The 21893-nt window shown below is 46.0% G+C and overlaps 2 protein-coding genes across 6 annotated transcripts in view; both read right to left on the bottom strand.

The window, feature by feature from the left end:
* The window catches only part of hyou1 (hypoxia up-regulated 1), a 50016-nt gene extending 32078 nt beyond the window's left edge, over positions 1-17938 (bottom strand). For both annotated transcript variants that reach the window (XM_038779197.1, XM_038779198.1), the window contains exons 1-8: positions 17784-17938; positions 13899-13984; positions 9508-9601; positions 9344-9422; positions 8111-8265; positions 4163-4239; positions 3371-3552; positions 2432-2547 (exon numbers count right to left, since the gene is read on the bottom strand). In XM_038779197.1, the coding sequence (XP_038635125.1) occupies positions 2432-2547; positions 3371-3552; positions 4163-4239; positions 8111-8265; positions 9344-9422; positions 9508-9601; positions 13899-13974 (779 nt within the window). In that variant the 5' untranslated portion in view covers positions 13975-13984; positions 17784-17938. The remainder of the gene's footprint in view (positions 1-2431; positions 2548-3370; positions 3553-4162; positions 4240-8110; positions 8266-9343; positions 9423-9507; positions 9602-13898; positions 13985-17783) is intronic.
* A 3382-nt stretch (positions 17939-21320) lies between these two features.
* treh (trehalase (brush-border membrane glycoprotein)) overlaps positions 21321-21893 on the bottom strand; it is a 32365-nt gene continuing 31792 nt past the window's right edge. For all 4 annotated transcript variants that reach the window (XM_038779586.1, XM_038779587.1, XM_038779585.1 and 1 more), the window contains one exon: positions 21321-21809. In XM_038779586.1, the coding sequence (XP_038635514.1) occupies positions 21669-21809 (141 nt within the window). In that variant the 3' untranslated portion in view covers positions 21321-21668. The remainder of the gene's footprint in view (positions 21810-21893) is intronic.

Below are 21893 nucleotides of genomic sequence, written 5' to 3'. Positions count from 1 at the left end.
ATCACAGCCTGAACACACAAAATTATAATGCCTCACATACAGCCAGGCAACTTAGGAAAGAAATGCAGCAATATTCCAGTTCTTATCCCAAACAAGAAAATGTTTGCAAAACTGGGGCTTTTTTCATTGGGACAGAGAAAGCTAGTGATCTTTGCCTTTCAAATTTACTCAAGCAGTTTCTACTAGTCTGCATAATTGGTGGAAAACAAATGGGGGGGGCAAAAGGGTGGAGAACGTCACTGGGAGAATGAAGAGAGACGGAAAGAACATATGTAGAGTATGTCGGGTTATTAACGCCACTACAGGTGGTGCGTGGAGATGATGTACATAATACATCTCAAAAATTAAGGGACAGATTTCAACGAGACTTGGCACACAGGTGAGGTATATCCCAAGGAAGAATTGATTAGTTTTTGCTGAAATTGCAGATCAAAATCCAGATTTCTTTAATTGAGAGACAGAGTAAATTGACCTTTTTTTAAATGTTGTGCGGTGTTTTATTTAGAATATTGTGGATTGTCACAGCTGCTGTGGTACAGTCACAGCTGTCAAAACGTGAGCAGAGTTTTCAGAGCAGATTATTGGTGTAGATTGGCCTAAAGTCTACTCAGGGGGCCGCACGGTGGCGCAGTGGTTAGTATTGCTGTCTACAGTGCTGAGGACCCGGGTTCAATCCCGGCACTGGATCACTGTCCGTGTCTACATGGGTTTTGCCCCCACAACCCAAAGATGTGCAGGTTAGGTGGATTGGCCGTGCTAAATTGCCCCTTCATTGGGAGAAAAAAATTGGGTACTCTAAATTTTAAAAAAATGTCTACTCAGAGAGGTGGCAGCTCTTAATAAAATACTTTTTCAGCTTAGAAATTACAGAGCATCAACCAGGCTGGAAAAAGCTTCTAGAAAGGCCAGTTTAGTTCATTTGGCTAGACAGCTGGTTTGTGATGCAGAGCAAGGCCAGCAGCGCGAGTTCAATTCCCTTACCGGCTAAGGTTATTCATGAAGACCCCGCTTTCTCAAACTTGTCCCTCGCCTGAGGTGTGGTGACCCTCAGGTTAAATCAAAACCAGTCAGCTCTCCCCCTCAAAGATGATAAACAGTATGGATAAAGTAAACATGAAGCGAATGCTTCCTCTTGTGGGACATTCTAGATCGAGAAGTCATTCAGGATAAAGGGTCACAAATTTGAAACAGAGATGAGGAGAAACTACTTCACCCAAAGTGTTGTGAATCTGTGGAATTCGCTACCCCAGAGTGCAGTGGATACTGGGACAGTGAGTAAATTTTAGGAGGTGTTAAACAGATATTTAATTAGTAATGGGTTTAAAGGTTACAGAGAACAAGCAGGATGGTGGGGTTGAGGCCATGATCGTATTGAACGGTGGAGCATGAACGAGGGGCTAAATTGCCTACTCCTGCTCCTAGTCCTCATGCTCTAAGAACAAACTATTCGGTCTAATTCCACTTTCCAGCTCTTGGTCTGTAGCCCTATAGGTAACAGCACCTCAAGCACAAATCTGCTGTTCTTAATACCGGGATTTCTTGATTAATAAGGGGATCAGGACTATGGGGGGAAGGCAGGAGAATAGGGATGAGGAACATATTGAATGCTCTGTCATTCGATCATGGTTGATATGGGCCGAATGGCCAAATTCTGCTCCTGTATCTTATGCTCTTATGGGAAAGTAACTTATGGTCATCTGGGACCAAGACGACTTTACCACTACCTAGGTAACAGTTACCTGATGTTTATTGCTACCTGATGTTTATTGCTATCCTCTTTCTAACAGCCCATTGGTAACTACAGGGAATGACTGGTTGTCAGGATCACATCTTTTCATTTGCACTGAGCAGCCTCCCGAAAGTAGTGATTTTCACTGAATAAAAGTGAGTTAATTAAATGGAGGCAGGGCACACGGTAGTCACGGGGCTAGTAATCCGAAGGTCCAGGTTGAGGGCATGCATTCAAATCACCACGGCAGCTGGTGCAATTGGAATTCAATTAATAAATCTGGAATCTAAAGCTCATCTCAGTAATGACTAAACTATTAATTATCATCAAAACCCATCTGGTTCACTGATATCCTTTAGGGAAGGAAATCTGCCATGCTTACTTGGTCTGGCCTACATTTGACTTCAGACCGACAATAATGTGGTTGGCTCTTAACTGCCTTGTGGAATGGCTGAGCAAACTACTCAACTGAATGGTAAATAGGGATGGGAAATAAATACTAAACTTGCCAGTGACGCGCACAACCTATGAAATAATTAGTAATTTTCCTCAGATTTGCCAAATGTTATTGACTGTCCTCTTTCCCCTCTGGATATAAAGGGTGTATTTAGCCTCAGTGTGCCTGTAAGGCTGTCACAGATGCAATAGCAAAATTAAAATGAAAAACATTAAACGCAAAAGATTCAATGGATAGAAATTTACCCGATTCCTAGGATCTGGAGCTGGGGTTGTGTTCCTGAATCCTTTGTCTTAGTTGTTATGTAGGTAACAATAGTGGCAGTGGTGCTACTTGATCCCATGTCATAAAACATCACATTCTGAAATAAAGCATCAGATATCAGGGAGAGCAAGTAGCTGATTGGATTGCAACCTATCAGTAATACATTACATTTTGAAAGAAACCAACCTGCTATACTCCTTATAATTCCACCCCTGCAATTTTCTCCAATAGGCTCCCTATGCAGAATCAGGTTCAGAAAGTCCATGTAAACTGCATCCGCTGCATGTTCCTCACCGACCGCATCAGTCACCTCAAAATTAACTCCTTTCCGAAATCTGTGCTCGTGGCTTATGATTACAGAAGATTTGGGCAGCATGGTAGCATAGTGGGTAGCACAATTGCTTCACAGCTCCAGGGTTCCAGGTTCGATTCCCAGCTTGGGTCAATGTCTGTGCGGAGTCTGCACATTCTCCCTGTGTGCGCGTGGGTTTCCTCCGGGTGCTCCGGTTTCCTCCCACAGTCCAAAGATGTGCAGGTTAGGTGGATAGGCCATGATAAATTGCCCTTGATGTCCAAAATTGCCCTTCGTGTTGGGTGGGGTTACTGGGTCATGGGGATAGGGTGGAGATGTAGGACTGGGTAGGGTGCTCTTTCCCAGAGCCGGTGCAGACTCGATGGGCCGAATGGCCTCCTTCTGTACTGTAAATTCTATGACTCCCATCTTGAAAAATTTCCAAATTTTCCCTACACTAACCAAGCAGCCCGTAATTATCCAAGCTAGCTCATCCTCCCCATGGACATTAATGCTGGTCCTTTCTCAAATCTCTGGTTTACTCCATTGCTCAATAGAACCTGAACTGCAATTCTTATTTGAACTTGAGGTCCTTCAGACCAGTGCATTTTGGCAACAAACACCCTACCTGGGCCGTTGCATTAATGTCCTTTCTTCGAAACACGCCATAGTTCAGGGCTACAGCCGTGTTATCATTAATGAGTTGAAGGACCTTCAGGCCCACCATCTGAGCAGCATGTAGGACTGCCCGTCTCTCTGCCTGATTGAAGTATGCAGGAACAGTGATGACTAGATCCTTGATGGGCTGCTCTGCAGTACAAGAGTAGAACAGTCAACAACTACACAATATTTAAGTCAGATAAATCTCAATCTCTCACCTGAATTATAAGATACACATTGTCAATACCCTGCTTTCCATAAAATGTGGAACTCCTTCAGTTTAAGAAACCCATGTTATCTACCTTATTAAAAAGTTTGTCTGATTATTAAAATTATTTCAGAGTTATTTTCCCACAGGGTGCTGCATGATGGGGATCAGGGTTATACCAGGATTCTGATCAATTAGATTGTACAGTCCTGTGCGCTAGAAAAGTGTGAACGGGTAACATTTCAACGTTTACATTTGGTTAGATATCTCCTAATAGCCAATTGCATTTCAATGACAAAGCAGTGTGAAATTCCTGGTGCAAATTCATTTCAACAACCTACTTTAGGAGCCAAGTAATTTCCAATCCAAAACTATAGCTGATGATTGAAATGCAAGGACGTTTAATAACTAGGAGGGGGCCACGACACTCTGCCTGGGAACATTCAGAGAGGCAGAGCACTACAATCGGTGGAATTATGACCCAATATTAGCTCACAGCCCCAGCAGGGGAATGAAAAGGTTTATTTTTTTCTTGAGGGAAATTGGACCAACCTGCAAACTCCTGTGCCAAGGTTCTGGAGTAATTCAGTACCATCCCCAGGATCTCCTCAGGGGAATAGTACAATTCACTGGTAAGAGAGAGAGAGAAAAACAAATGTCGGAGTTAAATATTCACTGAGAACTAGATGGTGCAGTTCAGCTGATGTTCAATGCGAGGGTATCCCACATCCCAGAAGGCAAATTTGGCATGCCAGTTCTTAACTATTTATTTAAGCGATTTGGAAACAATATTTAGAAAAGAGATGGAGCCCAGTACAGAAAGAGGTCAGTCATGTTGTAAATTATTCAAATAACAAAAAAAATGATAAAACTTTAAAACACATGGAAACAGTAAAAAAAAATGCAACAATAGTGGTTACCCTGACAGTATTCTTAAATTATACCCACCCCCCACCTCATCCAAACCTATTTACTCCCAAGAATACAAAACAACATCCCATAGGTTTTAACGCCGAATCCAGAAAATTACCAAACAGGATCTGTAGCTTTCTTTTAGAAACTGTTCCTCTAGTTTAGAGTAGAAGTTATGGGGTCTGACACAGACAGACGTCTGCTGCTTTCTTTTGTAAAACAGCTTGATTCTTTCTGAGAGCTCTGCTTTTGGAACAGGGTGTTTCTATAGAACAGTACAGCACAGAACAGGCCCTTCGGCCCTCAATGTTGTGCCGAGCCATGATCACCCCACTCAAACCCACGCATCCACCCTATACCCGTAACCCAACAACCCCCCCCCCCCCCTTAACCTTACTTTTATTAGGACACTACAGGCAATTTAGCATGGCCAATCCACCTAACCCGCACATCTTTGGACTGTGGGAGGAAACCGGAGCACCCGGAGGAAACCCACGCACACAGGGGGAGGACGTGCAGACTCCACACAGACAGTGACCCAGCCGGGAATCGAACCTGGGACCCTGGAGCTGTGAAGCATTGATGCTAACCACCATGCTACCCTGCTGCCCAATCCTGCAGCCTATGATCCAGGTCCCTGCACTGCTAGTCTCCACTTTGCTTAACAAAGTATCTGTTTCACCCTGCTACTGGACTAATCTGCATCTTACAAGCCCTCAGTCTAGTTGAATGCCTATCAGTTTCTTTACTTTCCATTTATTTCCAACTTTTTTAACATTAATACAGGCAGAAAGAATGAAAGATTTTCTCAACAGCGTTAAAAAAAAATTTTTAGAGCACCCAATTCATTTTTTCCAATTAAAGGGCAATTTAGCGTGGCCAATCCACCTACCCTGCTTGTGGGGGCAAAACCCATGCAGACACTGGGAGAATGTGCAAACTCCACACAGACAGTGACCCAGGGCTGGGATCGAATCTGGGATCTCGGCGCAGTGAGGCAGCAGTGCTAACCACTGCGTCACCATGCTGCCCCTTCTCTGCGGCTTTTGACAACATGCAACTTGACCAGCCCTAATTCAGGGCAATCTGATGTAAGTTACAGATAATTTATCAGAATCAACGAAGATGACCGAGCTGATCTGCAGCAGCTGTCAAGCTGCTGAGGGCACTTCAAAGGTAAAATTATGCTCTTCCGGCGGGGGCGAGCTGAGCAGTCGCACAGAAGGCGGCTCCCACTTGGCAACTTAGTTTTTGGTCTTTGTTACCCGACTGGTGAGCGAATTTGTGGGAAGAAAGGGGAAGTTGGTCACGTATATTAGTATCTCTTCCGGTGTACGATGTCTGCTGGGTATAACTCGAGGCAGAAGTCAAGTAAAGGCCCCACACCACATTCAGCAGTCCCTCATAGCAAAGTGGAAGAAAACATGGTGGAGCCTCCGTGTCAACGCCCTCCCAATGGCCAACGGAGAAATTGGTGGGTTTACTTATGGGGGAATTCCAAAAGCAAAGGCGGTCAATGATAGAGGATCTCTCCAAGGTGATTGAGGTGTCAGTGGCACCCCTTAGAGTAACAGTGCAGAGAGTGGAGCAGCAGTTGAAGGTGTAGGGCGTGACGATGTGGGAGGTGGTCTCGGACCACTGTGACTAGATGCCTCTCTGGAGGCTGACTGAGCGTTGATGGCAGAGACCCAAAAGGTTTAGAAGGCCATGCTAGATGACCAGGAGAACCGGTCCATGCACCAGAACCCGAGGATTGCTCGGTTACCTAAGGGCAATGAAGGTACAAGTGCCAGAGAATACATGTAAAATGTTTGGGGTGGGTCACGTTTAAAGACAAAGACCATTCTTTCAAACCGCTAGAGGAGGTGAATGACTTTGTGAGGAAGCGTGGACTGGGACAGATCGGATTGTGGTTTAGGATGTTTTGGAGTTTTGAATTTTGTATGTTCATATTTATGGTTCTTGCCTCTTTGTGTTTTCGCTGTTTTGTATTCTGTTTTTCCTTGTATAGAGTAGTATGGGGTTGTTTGAGTTGTTGAAGGGAGGGGGTGGGCTCGCTTTCCCCAGTATGTGCTATTTTGGACGAGGGATTGGGGTAAGGAAGTGTTTGGTTTCTTCTGGGTGGGTGGGGTGGGGTTTTTCTTTCTGGTTTCCAAGTGGGAGGCCTGGCTAGCGGTCATGATAGTTAACAGGAGCAAAGTGGGGGAGGGAGCTGTGGCTGGTTGCCTGCAAGGGGATGCGATTTCTTTTGTTTGTGAGGTAAGTCAATGAGCCTAGGTTGGTTGGATTTTCTTTGTTTGGTGTGGGGAAGGGTTGGCTGACGGTTGTTCAGAAGGCAGAGGGGGATGGGAAGGGTAGGAATTTGAGGGGGGGGGCAAGGAGGGTAGAATGCTGTTGATAGGGCAGTACGGTGGCACAGTGGATAGCACAGCTGCCTCACGGCATCGAGGTCCCAGGTTCAAATCCCGACCCTGGTCGCTGTCATATGGCGTTTGCACATTCTCCCCGTGTTGCGTGGGATTCGCGCCCCACAACCCAAAGATGTGCAGGGTAGGTGGATTGGCGACGCTAAATTACCCCTTAATTGGAAAAAATTAATTGTGTACACTAAATTTATATTTTAAAAAAGAATGCTGTCGATGAAGGTTTCTTCATGGATCTGTGGGAGGGCGGGCACCTTGCCTCGGCTTGGATTTGAGGTCGGTTAGGGCCCAGTTGGAGCTCCTGGTTTCTCCCAAAAGTGGTAGGGCCTGGGTACTCAGCATTATAATATCAGACCATGCTCCACATTATGTCGATGTGCAACTGGGGATGGGCCAAGCCCAGAGTCCCCTGTGGAGGGCAGACATGTCACTCCTTGAAGATAGGGGTTTTGTGAAAGGTAACCGGCATTCAAGAGCTACATAGGTTGTAATTAGAATAGGGAGGTTTCGCCTTCCATGTTCTGGGAAGCGTTGAAGGCAGTGTTCAGAGAGAGGTAAACTCGAGCAAGGCCCACAGGGATAAGATCGGCAGGGCGGAAAGGTAGAGGTTGGTTGAGTCAATTTTGGAGGTGGATCGTCAGTCGTCCGTGGTCAGTAGACGGCGGAGTTGCTAGTGGAGGGAAAGAGGCTACAAAAGGAGTTTGAGCCTGAATCAACGGGGAAGGCAGTGAGCAAACTTTGTTGCTCATGAGGGGCATTTTATGAGCATGGGGATAAAGCAAGCCGTCTATTGGCTCACCAGCTAAGGCCACACGGTAGATGGCACAGGTTAAGGATGAGAGGAGAGGGCTGGTTACTGCTCCGGATATGATTAATGGAGCTTTTAAGGCTTTCTACCGGGAGCTGTACAAATCTGAGACACCAGAGGGTGTCTCCGAGATGGAGCAGTTTTTGGACGGTTTGGACTTCTCGGAGGTGGAGAGGGTGAAGAAGCTGGGGTCGGAGGCACCGCTGGGGTCGGAGGAGGAGGTTATGGATTGTGTCAGTCCCGTGCAACCAGGGAAGGCACCAGGTTTTCCGATTGAATTCTATAAGCAGTTTGCAGCCTTGTTGGCATTACATTTACTGTGGATGTTCAATGATTCTCTGTCAAGGGGGTACTCACTCAGACATTTTGAAGACCGCAGTCCCTCGATGCTCTGCAGCCACTAGCTGGTGTTGAGGGAAACGCTTCCTGTACAGTTCTACCTGTGGATTATCAGAACGTTTCCCAAGCAGATCCTGTAAGTAGCGGGCCACCAGCTTTGGGTTCTTCGCCGCCTGTAAAGTGCAACCAAAAGGGAGCTTAGAGAATTCAACTCACCCACACCCCAAACACTACACAAATCAGCAGCACAGGCTGCTATATGTTTGCACTTTAATCTTTCAATGCTGACTGCCTGCACCACAGTGACTACATTTCAAAAAATACTCAATTGGCTATGAAATGCGTTGGTTTTTCTTCATACCTCCAGTGCAGGAGGCCATTCGTCCCATCGGGTCTTCACCGACCCTCCAAAAGAACACCCTACTTAGGCCCACTCCCCCACCCTATCCCTGCAGCCCCACTTAACCATTGGACACTAAAGGGCAATGCAACATGGTCAATCCACCTAACCTGCACATCTTTGGACTGTGGGAGGAAACCCACCCAGACACGGGAGAATGTGCAAACTCCACACAGTCAGTCACCTAAGATTGGAATTGAACCCGCGTCCCGTAGCGCTGTGAGGCAGCAGGGCTAAACACCCTGCTGTCCCTATAGATGAGGGATGAGCCGAGGATGTGAAAGGTGCTATATCAACGCATTTTTAAAAAAACAGCCCCAATATCAAGTCTGTTCACACAATCTGAACTTGCTGCTATGGGCAGATATAAGAGAGTCACCAGCAGCTATGAGACTGCAGCCCTCATCACAGGAAATAAAGTACTTGAAAAAAATGGAAACAATTGTTCTCTAAGTGCATATGTAGGTAGATTTGTGTGTCGTATTGCCTGCCTCCAACCCGAGAAACTAATCATAGATATCATAGAATTTACAGTGCAGAAGGAGGCCATTCGGCCCATCGAGTCTGCACCGGCTCTTGGAAAGAGCACCCTACCCAAGGTCAACACCTCCACCCTATTCCCATAACCCAACCCGACACTAAGGGCAATTTATCATGGCCAATCCACCTAACCTGCACATCTTTGGACTGTGGGAGGAAACCGGAGCACCCAGAGGAAACCCACGCAGTAACAGGGAGGATGTGCAGATTCCGCACAGACAATGACCCAAGCCGGAATCGAACCAGGGACCCTGGAGCTGTGAAGCAGTTGTGCTATCCAGAGTGCTACCGTGCTGACCCTAAAGTCTCACCATTGCTACGGCACTGTCCCCGAAGAGTCGCTCATTGTCTTTCAAAGCAACAGCAACTGGAGTTTTCCTTCTCGACTCCCTGCAACAGACAAATAAACCCACCATTTCAGTATAAACAAACCCAAATCAGAGCCACATTGCTAAATCCAGCCAGGCGTACATACTTGTTTAATACGATCTCCATTGGCACGCCTGGCTTCACAATGGCAATCTTCATCCATTCACTGCCCAAGTCCACGGACATCACCGCTACTGAATCTGAATAATAGAAACACATGGGTGTCATCAGAGCTTGTCAGAGCTGGTAGTGTAGGAAGGAGAGCTCGAGGAGGAAAACCGTTTGTTGTTGGAACGCAGGTAATTTTCACTTCGCATTCTAATGACGCACAATTAAATCCTCTCCCAAAGATTGGCCATTGCCCTGAAAATCACGTAACAAAGCAAGATTAAAAGTTCCAAGTGTGTTTAACATGTAGAGAATGTACCTGCGAGAGGAAGCGTATTTGGTTTTGGCCAAGTTAGTTAACACCAGCCAGGTAGGGGTTTGAGCACATCTCAGGACTCCAGAGAATCAAAAAGTGTTTGTGTTCATTATCTATGACCCCTGCAGTCAAAGGTAGAGTAATAGAGGTCGACAGCATCTCAAAGACCCCTCGGCCCATTGCGTCTGTGCATGTCAAAAACACCCACCTAATCTAAAAACACTCATTGGCCAGACACTGACATAAGTAAAAGGCCTCTGCTCCAGCAGTTATGGAATCATTCTGCAGGGAGAACCGGAAAAAAATCAGTGTGATTGTCACAAACAGGGACCTCAGAGAAAAGTCGATTCATTCTTCAAACCATCACATTTTTGGTCCTGATTGTCAGGCAGGAGATTCGATACTTCCCCACGGCAGGTTCTAAATGCTGCTTCACAAATCACTCAACCAGAAGCTGTCGATAAATTCTCTCAAACTCAGCATTCTGATTATTGTAGTGTCTCACAACTGAAGCTGTTCAAAGCACTACGTCTCTTCCAGCTGCTCAGATGTGAATTGTAGCCTGCACCACTGAGAAAGCTTTAGTATCTATTTTTGTTGTGAACATGACTTACTGTACAAGTTATCAATAACCCTTATTTATAGCACTCTATGCACAGTATTAACATGACCAGTCTGACATTGGTGGAATATGAAACTTCAGTGGGGAATTTTACAGCAATGAACTACTGGAACTTTTATTGATATTAATAAGAGCAAAATACTGCAGATGCTGGAAATCTGACATGAAAACAGGAATTGCTGGAAAACGTAAGCGGGTCGGGCAGCAGCTATGGAGCAAGAAACAGAGTTAACGTTTCAAGTCTGCATGATTCTTTTTCAGAGCTACAGAGGGAGAAATATGATGGGTTTTATACTGTTTAAGAGGAGATTTATAGTACATGTATCAAGTGCAGTAATGGTTAAAAGCAAGGGTTTTAAAAATCCTGGTTTAAAAGATGGGTAGACACCAGGGCTACAGAAGGGGTAATCAAAGCATTGCAAAAATGAGATCATCATTCATTCCAACCATGTATAGTGTTTACCTAATTAGGGTAAATTGAATTTTGTTTACAGCAAGAAGGTTCCCTGGGGTTTAGATCATTGAGGGTTTGCGGTTAGCTCTAGTAAGGTGGCTGTAACCCAGTTAATGGGATAGAGATGATGCAGTTAATGGGAGGAGCCAGGGGCTGAAGCAGTCAGGTGTTGAGTTTTCTGTTAAAAGAACTTACAGTGAACAGAACGGGAGCGTTTTGCCAAATGCTTAGAGTTAAACAGTAGTTTGACACAGGCAAGAATCTGAAGGTGGTTTCCTCAAGGATCTCCCTCCCTCTCAAAGCAATTTCTCCAGGACATCTCTAAACATCAAGTCTTTGTGTGTTTGCTAACTGTATTTAAAAATAGATTTTGATCGGAGATGGTTTTTGCTTGATTGGTGATAAAAATATAGCAATTAGGAGTTAAAGTGTTTCATTTTATTGTTAAGCATCGTTTAACTAGTATTTATAAACTTTTTCTTATATGATGTTAAAGTTAGCTTAAATCTGTGATAATAGTTAGTTTTAATAAACCATGTTTTAATACACCATATTTCTATTTGAGTGTTCAGTCACACATGGAGTGAAGTATCCTTTCCTCACAGTCTTACAAATTAAATTAAATATCGGGGGTTCTGTCCATTATCCTAGCAACTGCCGGGGTCTGGTCTGGGATCATAATAGGTGCCATATATTCTCTAATTCACTCTTTCTGTCTCACCCAAATAAGTTTCAAAAATATGACTGTATTACAATTAAGCTTTCTATCAATGTGAGCAGTTAATCAAGATACAGCTGATAGTACCAGCAAACTCAGGTTCCAAACTAACCCAACCGAACAGCACATGTATTCAAAGCCAGGTCTACCTGACATGTAGATGGCAATCGCCGTGCAGAAACTTATAGTCAAGTTCCGCACACATGAGTACGGCCTAAACCGGGACCTTGGATTCATGTCGCATTACATTCACCCCCCACCATCTGACCTGGGCTTGTGAAATCCTACCAACTGTCCTGGCTTGAGACAATTCACACCTCTTTAACCTGGGATTACCCCTCTCTCTAGATCTGTAAAGACTTAATTACCTGCAAATGCTCGCATTCAGAGTATCATCTTGCATCTTTGACTTTGTCTATATATGTTTTTCTGGAACCTACCTCTTCATTCACCCAAGGAAGGAGCAGTGCTCTGAAAGCTAGTGATTTGAAACAAACCTGTTGGACTTTAACCTGGTGTTGTAAGACTTCTTACTGTGCTCACCCCAGTCCAACATCGGCATCTCCACATCATACCTGACTTGTGTCTCAGGAAGAATTTAGATAAATAAGGGAAAAGCAACAGAGCTAGACTATACTATACTATCAATTCGAAATTTTCAATTACAGAAGGATATAGACGGGCTGGTCAGATGGGCTGTTCAGTGGAAAACGGAAATCAATCTGGATAATTGTGAGGTGTTGGGTTTGCACTTTCTCCCCGTGCCTGCGTGGATCTCTCCCCCACAACTCAAAGATATGTAAGATAAGGCAGCACGATGGCACAGTGGTTAGCATCGCTGTTTCACGGCGCCGAGGTCCCAGGTTCGATCCCAGCTCTGGGTCACTGTCCGTGTGGAGTTTGCACATTCTCCCAGTGTTTGCGTGGGTTTCGCCCCCACAACCCAAAGACGTGCAGGCTAGGTGGATTGGCCATGCTAAATTGCCCCTTAATTGTAAAAAAAATGATTGCGTACAATAAATTTTTTAAAAAGATATGTAGTATAGGTGGATTGGCCACGCTAAATTGTCCCTTAATTGAAAAAAAAATGAATTGGGTACTTGAAAAAAAAAAATTTAAAGTGTGAGGTGGTGAACTTGGGCAGGACAAACAAGGCAAGGGAATACAGGATAAAAGGCAGGATCCTGGGAAGCACCGAGGGTCAGAGGGACCTTGGTGTGCATGTACATCGGTCCCTTAAAGTCGCACAGCAGGTAGATACAGTGGTTAAGAAGAGATATGCACACTTGCCTTTATTACAGAGACATAGAGTTTAAGAGCAGGAAGTTTATGCTGGAACTGTATAAAACATTGGTTGGGCCACAGCTAGAGTATTGTGTACAGTTCTGGAATCCACATTATTGGAGGGATGTGATAGCACTGGAAAGGGAGCAGAGGAGATTTACCAGGATGTTTCCTGGGCTGGAAAGCGTTTTTTTTAATATAAATTTAGAGTACCCAATTCATTTTTTCCAATTAAGGGGCAATTTAGCGTGGCCAATCAACCCAGCCTGCACATCTTTGGGTTGTGGGGCCGAAACCCACGCAAACACGGGGCGAATGCGCAAACTCCACATGGACAGTGACCCAGAGCCTGGGACCTCGGCGCCGTGAGCCAACAGAACTAACCCACTACGTCACCGTGCTGCCCTGCGCTGGAGAATGTTAGTTATGAAGAGATTGGACAGACTTGGATTGATTTCTTTGGAGCAGAGACTGAGGGGGCCATGATTGAGATGTATAAAATTATGATGGGCATAGACAGGAAGAAACTTTTCTCTTGGTTGAGGGATCAATGACCAGGGGACATAGATTTAAGGCAAGGGGCAGGATGTTCAGAGGGGACAAGAGGAAAAACTATTTTACCCAGAGGGTGGTTGGAGTTTCAAACTCGCTACCGGAAAGGGTGGTGGAGGCAGAGACCCTCATAACATTTAAGAAGTATTTAGCGGTGCACTTGCAATCCCAAGGCATACAGGGCTATGGGCCAAGTGCTAGGGAACGGGATTAGAATAGCTTGGTGGTTGTTTTTCACCGGCGCAGATGCGATGGGCCAAAGGGGCTTTTCTGTGCTGCATGACTCTATAACAACACTTTGCAGTAATACACTTGTCTGCAACTGAGCTCCCAAGTTCCCCCTCCTCGGTGACTGTTTTTCTCAACAACGCTCAGAATATTAAAAGGAAAATTACTGATCAAATCCTGCTGGAGCAACTTAGTTAAGTCCAAGTCTAACTTACCTGTATGCAAGGCCAAGTGTGCAAGCACGAAGCATAACAGCAACCAGACTGACAGTCCCATCTTTCTGTCCATCATAAAGATTCACCTGGAGGAGAAAAAGTAAATGTCAGATTCGCACATGATCTGCAAGTTTCCTAAAATAGTTCAGTTGTATATCCCGAGATATTCCCCACTCATGCAGTTGCTGGTGTGTGTGTTGTATTGTGAGAGTTGTGCAAGGTATACCACAAATAAAAATTGGTCAGTTCTGATCGCAAACAATGAACTGACGGCCATGGAGGCTGAAAAACTGGAATATATTTGCTCAAACTTCTTTGGACACAGGTGCCACCACCACCAGGGGTTCACGGAAGAAGGCAGCTCTACATATATACACACGCTGACCATTTACTGACATGTGCAATCAAACAAAACACTTCAGAGATTGGCAAAAATCACCCTGAAGAGAAAGCCGAGGACGAGTTGACCACAATCTTTTTTTTTATATAAATTTAGAGTACCCAATTATTTTTTCTAATTAAGGGGCAATTTAGCATGGCCAATCCACCTACTCTGCACATTTTTGAGTTGTGGGGGCGAAACCCACGCAGACACGGGGAGAATGTGCAAACTCCACAGGGACAGTGACCCAGAGCCGGGATCGAACCTGGGACCTCAGTGCCGTGAGGCAGCTGTGCTAACCACTAGGCCACCATGCTGCCCTGAGTTGACCACAATCTTGACCCACAAACACCATTGAATTTATTTTCTCCTGCTCCATCTTCACTGATATTTTACTTGCCATTGCCAGCTGCTGTATTATCCATTTGCAATCTCTTGCGCACACATTCACATCCTTCCTATACAACTGTCTGTTTACTTTTCCCTCAGCTCCCCCAGGGCCAAGGTAATTCACCGGAGTTTCTCCTGTGGTGGGCAGAGAATGCAAGCTGGCTTCTGGCAGCAGGAATTTAGGAACTTACTTTACCAAAATCCTGGTTCCAACAAGTAAAATGGTCCACACTCAAGGTTTCTCACTGTGACACCTGCAGGTATAATTCAGCCACACCTCACCCACCCTCAACGTAATAGATACAAACCTATACAATTCACACAAGCAAAAAGTAAACTTAGCTCCACCCCAAGCAATCCCAATGCAGACACTCGGCTAGCTGAAGAAGCCAAACAAGGCAGCAATCAAACCAGTAAGCTACAGACTCTTCCAAAAATGACCCATCATTCACTTAATTTTGTCAATGTGTCAGTTCAACAAATAATTTCTGCAGCCCTCACAATAAGCCACCACCATTTGGGCAATGCAGGGATTTTCCCGCAATTTCTATTTTAATGGTAACATCTCCTCCATATCAAGGTTAAACGGTACAGAGAGGGCTCCTGACTATCCATCTACATCAGAAGTCGGTCATCCAACTTTAAACCGTTTCTCTGTTCCAAGTTATAAAATACCTCCCATTGTCAGTTTTAAGGGTGACAAGATCTTCGAGACACTGAATTAGTGTGTATAATCTATCAAATATCTCGTAAATGCCAGTAACTTGCCAAACAGATACAGATGGCTACACAGTGGTTAGCACTGCTGCCTTACGGCGCTGAGGACCCGGGTTCGATCCCGGCCCCGGGTCACTGCCCCGGAGTTTGGAAACTTTTTTTTTTTTAAACGATGCAGATGGACGGTGAAATAAACAGAAAAAGTTAGTCACTATTTTTATTTGTCATTGTCCATCACACTATAAAAGGAAGTCATAAAAAGCTACATTTAAGGCCAACAAGCAACTGGTGCTATCAGCTATTACATTATGGCTAGCCCACGCAAACACGGGGAGAATGTGCAAACTCCACACGGACAGTGACCCAAAGCCAGGATCGAATCTGGGACCTTGGTGCCGTGAGGCTGCAGGGTAGTGTCAGAAAGTTGTGGGTTCAAGCCCCACCCCAGAAACTTGAGTACATAATCAGGGTTGGTACTTCAGTGAGTAGAGGGAATGCTGCGCTGTCAGAGGTGCTTTGCTGATTAGACATTAAACCGAGGCACTGTTTGTTCTCTTAGCTGGAGGTTAAAAGAAGTTCCACATTATTTTGAAGAATAGCAGAGAGACTCTCCTCGGAACTTAAAACATGTTTAGGTCTCAACTATTTACCACCTATGTTAATAAAATAATAATCCTTATTATTGTCACAAGTAGGCTTACATTATAACACTGCAATGAAGTTACTGTCAAAATCCCCTGGTCACCACACTCCGGCGCCTGCTCGGGCACACAGAGGGAGAATTCAGAATGTCCGATTCGCCTAACGAGCACGTCTTTCGGGACTTGCGGGAGAAAACCGCAGCACCCGGAGGAAACCCACACAGTTACAGGGAGAATGTGCGGACAGTGACGCAGGGGACTGATTGAGTGTAGGGCATCCAAGTTTTCTGCTAAGTGAAAAACAAAGCTGTGAAGAGGGCACAAAGAGGTCGCAAAATTAAATGGACTGCGATTGGGAAAGAAGCTTGCAGATGGGGCAGCACTGTGGCGCAGTGGTTAGCATTGCTGCCTCACGGAGCCGAGGTCCCAGGTTCGATCCCGGCCCCGGGTCACTGTCCATGTGGAGTTTGCACATTCTCCCCGTGTTTGCGTGGGTTTCGCCTTAACTGGAAAAAATTAATTGGATACTCTAAGTTTATTTTTTTTAAGTTTGAAAAAGGTTGCAGATGGGAGCGTAATATGGGAAATTACAAGTGGGTTAGAGTACAAGGACTAATTAAGCCTTGCTGCCAATAGCACAGGGCTCAGTTGAAATTTCATCTGCAACAACGTGCAGTTTTGGGCTTCTTATCCAAGATAGGACATGTATCCTTTAGGAGTGCAACAACAACTGACTAGGTTGATTCTTGGGTCATCTAATGAAAAGATATTGAACAGAATGGGGTCCTATCCCATGGAGTTGAGAAGATTAAGTAATGATGCCATTGAAACATATAAAATGAAGCTCAACAAGGTGCAAGGCTGTTCTGGAGAGTTTAGAATGAGGGGCCATGGAGGAAATGGTCATTTAGGACTGGATGAGGAGAAATTCTTCACTCTCAAGGTTGTGAATACATAGAAACATAGAACATAGAACATAGAACAGTACAGCACAGAACAGGCCCTTCGGCCCTCAATGTTGTGCCGAGCCATGATCACCCTACTCAAACCCACGTATCCACCCTATACCCGTAACTCAACAACCCCCCCCTTAACCTTACTTTTATTAGGACACTACGGGCAATTTAGCATGGCCAATCCACCTAACCCGCACATCTTTGGACTGTGGGAGGAAACCGGAGCACCCGGAGGAAACCCACGCACACAGGGGGAGGACGTGCAGACTCCGCACAGACAGTGACCCAGCCGGGAATCGAACCTGGGACCCTGGAGCTGTGAAGCATTTATGCTAACCACCATGCTACCCTGCTGCCCAACACACGTAGAAAATAGGAGGCCATTCAGCCCTTCGAGCCTGCTCCCCCATTCATTAGGGTTGAGATTCCCCAATGTTTGGGCCTTTGTGTGGTAGCGAATTCCACAGATTGACCGCTCTCTGGGTCCCATCTCAGTCCCTTATCCCAGGCCCTGGATTCCCGCCTTCCAGAACATTCCCGGGACCTACCCGGTCTGATCCTGTCCCAAACTCCAGTGAGTGGATCCCCCGAGCTGTGGATCTCCAGTGAGGGTGATGGATCTCCTCAGAGATCCAGTGGCTCTGGCCTCTGACTGTCCCGGGGATCGGGTGGGATGGTGCAGCCGGTGCCGGGCTCCGGCCCCCCGGACCGCGGCTCAGGCAGTCCGGGCCGGGGCTGGAGTCGGGACACAGGCCCGAGGGGCTGAATGGCCTCGAGCCCCCGGGGGTTGGTGACTCACCGGCTCCGGGCCGCTGACCGCGCTCTCCGCCCCGGCTGTATGTCTCTCCCGGCTCCGCTCTGTCCCGGGGCCGCTGTCCGCCGCTCTCGCTCCCGGCCGGGCTCTCTCTCTGGGTCCCGCGGCCCCGCGCTCTGACCGGCTCCTAGCCCAGGCCCCGCCCATCCGAACGCGGCGGCCGCCCATTGGCCCACGTCACCGCCGATCCACTATCTCCTTCCTCCCCATTGGTCGACGTCAAAGAGGCGGGCCCGGCTCAGGCCGGTTTCCAGACGTTCAGCCCGCTGATTGGTCCACGTCTGGGACGCCGAGAGCACGTGGGCTGCAAGAGCTCGCCGGCTGGAGGAGAGCGGACCCACGTGGGAGGTCAGGCGCCAGCCCCGCCTCCGGGCGCCAGCCCCGCCCCCGCTGCCCAGCTCCTCCCTCCCGAGCCCCGCACCCCACTCCCTCCCACAGGGGCTTGCACAGGGAGACCACTCAGCCCACACCCTCTACGGGGTCAGCCTAGCCCCAGGGAGACCACTCAGCCCACACCCTCCAGGGGGTCAGCCTAGTCCCAGGGAGACCACTCAGCCCACACCCTCCAGGGGGTCAGCCTAGCCCCAGGGAGACCACTCAGCCCACACCCTCTACAGGGTCAGCCTAGCCCCAGGGAGACCACTCAGCCCACTCCTCCAGGTCAGCCTAGCCATAGGGAGACCATTCAGCCCAGGACGGTCAATGGAACTGCTGTTAATATTCTCTCACTATTTATCCAATACCTTTGTTCAGCATTACTGAATCAGCTTCAAATACACCCACCTTCCAACAACTCTTCACCTCCAGTTCTTCTGATAATTGCCTTATTGTACCTGTACCCTGCTGCCCTTGAGAACTGGCTCCCTTATTTACTCTATCTAACCACTTTTGAGTTTAAACAGTTCAATGGAAGTCATCAAATGAATTTCAGTGTGAAAGGGAGTACCGCGCTTACAGTGTCAGTGTGATCTTCCTCCCAAAACTGTCACAGTGTGAAAGATCCAGACTATTTTAAATATAGAGCAGCCCACCCATGTGTGCTACCTAACCTCAACCCACAGAAAATGTTAAATATTTGCTGTACAGAAGGTAACCATTTACCTTGTTGCACCCGTGCTACCACCTACCCACTAATTGTACCTGACATGCCCTACCAAGTTTTTTTAAACTATCAAGCATTTCAGCCTTCACCAGCGGCAGTGAGGTCCATCGCCCTCTGATTTCACTGCTGTTTGCAAAATGTCCTACATTAGAGAGATGTCTTTCATCTGTACACATTATCCAATTGAATCTAGATCGGTGAACCTGAACAAAAAGGAGCTACCTGGCAGTGTTGGGGAAACTTGCACCTCACCATCCTTGGAGACACTATTAATCCCCTATGGGGCTACACATGCCAAGAGAGTTATACAAAGGCCACCTGCATTCCAAAAACTAGGAAGACCAACCAGTGTTTACTCATCTGCTAGGACAAAGGACACCACAACTTTCCTTTTAATTCTTAATGGTTGAGACATTCAACAACCACAGGGACTCAGACAAGGAATACATGACCAGAGTGGAGAGGTGAGAGTCATATGACATTGACATTTGGGCGTTTTAGTTTGTGGAACCAGTAATATTGCCTCGCTGTACCAAAGTCTCAGTCTGCCATTTTACCATCTAACTGGCAGCATCACAGTCAAAGCGATCTGGCCCAACTTGGCCTCCTGGCCCCACTGACACTGCTTCTACTGGAGAGCCTGCACTGTTGCCGACAGGACTGATTAGTCTCTGCATGCCTAACTCATTGTATGAAGAGAACACCAGCAGAAAGTTAATTAACCAGCATCGTTTCATCAACCACCTCCTCCCACATGGTATGCATGTGAAAATAATAATAATCTTTATTGTCACAAGTAGGCTTGCATTAACACTGCAGTGAATTTACTGTGAAAATCCCCCAGTCGCCACATTCGGGCACCTGTTCGGGTACACCGAGGGAGAATTCAGAATGTCCAAATTACCTAACAGCACGTCTTTCAGGGAGGAAACCGGAGCATCCGGAGGAAACCCACACAGGCACAGGGAGAATGTGCAGACTCCGCACAGACAGTGACCCAAGCCGGGAATCAAATGTGGGACCCTGTAACTGTGAAGAAACAGTGCTAACCATTGTGCTGCCCATAAATGAACCAACACTTTGAGGTTACCCAACCTCAAATTTGCTGAGTTAATAGAAAATTGGATCACTCAAAACAGGAGTTGGGAAATAAACCACTGCTCACACAGGGGCAAATCAAATCAAAAACACCCGTTTACAGACAGGTGCAGGGAGGAGAAATCAGTGCTATCTAAATTAACCCCTCTTGCCGTCGCCCCCCACACACAAATCTGTAACAACATTTAAAATGGAAGATGTTGTTCATGTCATAATTGGATGACTTACTCCCACCCGCAGACACATTGCAGTGGCAGCAATATAAATACAACGTAAAACACTCCGTTCTCGTTATAAATGGGGACAGTGGAGGTAGAAAAAAGGAAGGATTGAATGTCCACTATCAGAATATATATATACACTCGCTCAGACTCCATTACCTCCCTATTCAAACACTGCTTTCCCTGTAAACTAGACTTGGTTTTGATGCAGTCCATAACATCAAAAGGGCATTGACTTGTTTAATTAGGTGAAATTAATTTCTTTTTGATCTAAATAATGCCTGGACTGTGTAATTAGAAAAAGTGACGAGAGGGACTAACATTTAAGGGGTCTAATTTCCAGGACTTGCAGAGCATATTTTCTGAATGTATATACACAAAATCAGAGATGCTCATGTTATGCTTTACAATCATGTCATTTACAATCAATTTGTATCAAAATGGACACTGAACTATTCATTTGGAAAGTGGAGGAACAGGGATTACTGCAACCTAGAGAACTTTGCAATTTGTTACGGGTTATTTAGAATTAACGAAGTAGATGTTTTCATGTGATAACTTCTTTAAATACCAAACTATCTTACAAACAATAATAAAACCAATGTTTTCACCTTTTGAAGACAAGACCATGCCAGAGACATTACCTGATCAGTTTATTCCCCAGAAGTTGCTCAACATACCGAGTGCTTTCAGGATTTTCTGCTTGTTTCAATGATTCCCACATCTGCGATCTTTCATATATATATTTTTTTTAATTATTTATCCCCCCCCCCCCACTTGCCTGAAGGTGGCAAGAGCATCATTCCAATATTTCACACTTCCTAATTGAGCCTCAAAAGTGTCAGTGGGTCATCTTGTTACAGGACTCACCACAGCTGAGCATGTTGCACTTTCTCCCCCAATGCACGCATCCCACCCCATGCATAATTATTCCTTCCTGCAGGAGACACCAGAATCCCTGACAGACTGACCAGCCAGCACTGCTGAGACCCATTGCAGCATCCAACACTGCCCAAGAATAGAAACACATTCCTTGGAACCTCCAGGTCTAGTCAAGTCTGACAATAGATTGTGCCAATGAATCGTGATAAACAAAATGTGTTAGCATTGGACAAAAATCTCTGGAAATGTCAGATTCATTTTTATTTCTTTGTTTACACTCGGTCCATGCACAGAGATCACCTTTTGAATAATATCAAGCAGAGAATCAGAGGAACTGTCGCAGGAAGTGGTTTGCAGCTGGGACCATCAGCAGCAACTTCAACGCATTGATGCTCTTCAAAGCAGTTTTTTTATGCAGCACGTCACCACCATAAGCTTTTTAAAAACTTATTTCATTTCACTTTTCCCTGCTCTTAGTCTCTTACTTCCTCCTCCTCAAACAGCCAGTAGCAGAGAGTAATGCTCCTGAATAGTGGCTAAATTTGAAGGCTGTGTCGCTGCTGTTTATCAGAAGTAAGAGAGCAGGAAACCGACTGGAAGCACAGTGAGTAGGGAAAGGCAAGTCTGTCCAGTGACTCCTGACGTGAGATGGGCTCCATACTGGTCCAAGAGTTCTAGTGCTACACCATTTGTCCATCCGAATCCCACCTGTATGGACACACAGTATTAATATTAAGAATATTAGGAGCAGGCCATTTGGTGTTCCGAGCCTGCTCTGCCATTTAATGAGAT

This window comes from Scyliorhinus canicula, chromosome 19 (assembly GCF_902713615.1).
Source record: "Scyliorhinus canicula chromosome 19, sScyCan1.1, whole genome shotgun sequence".
Lineage (NCBI taxonomy): Eukaryota > Metazoa > Chordata > Chondrichthyes > Carcharhiniformes > Scyliorhinidae > Scyliorhinus > Scyliorhinus canicula.
The sequence above is the reverse complement of the archived record's forward strand: the minus strand, read 5'-3'. Positions and strand labels throughout refer to the sequence as shown.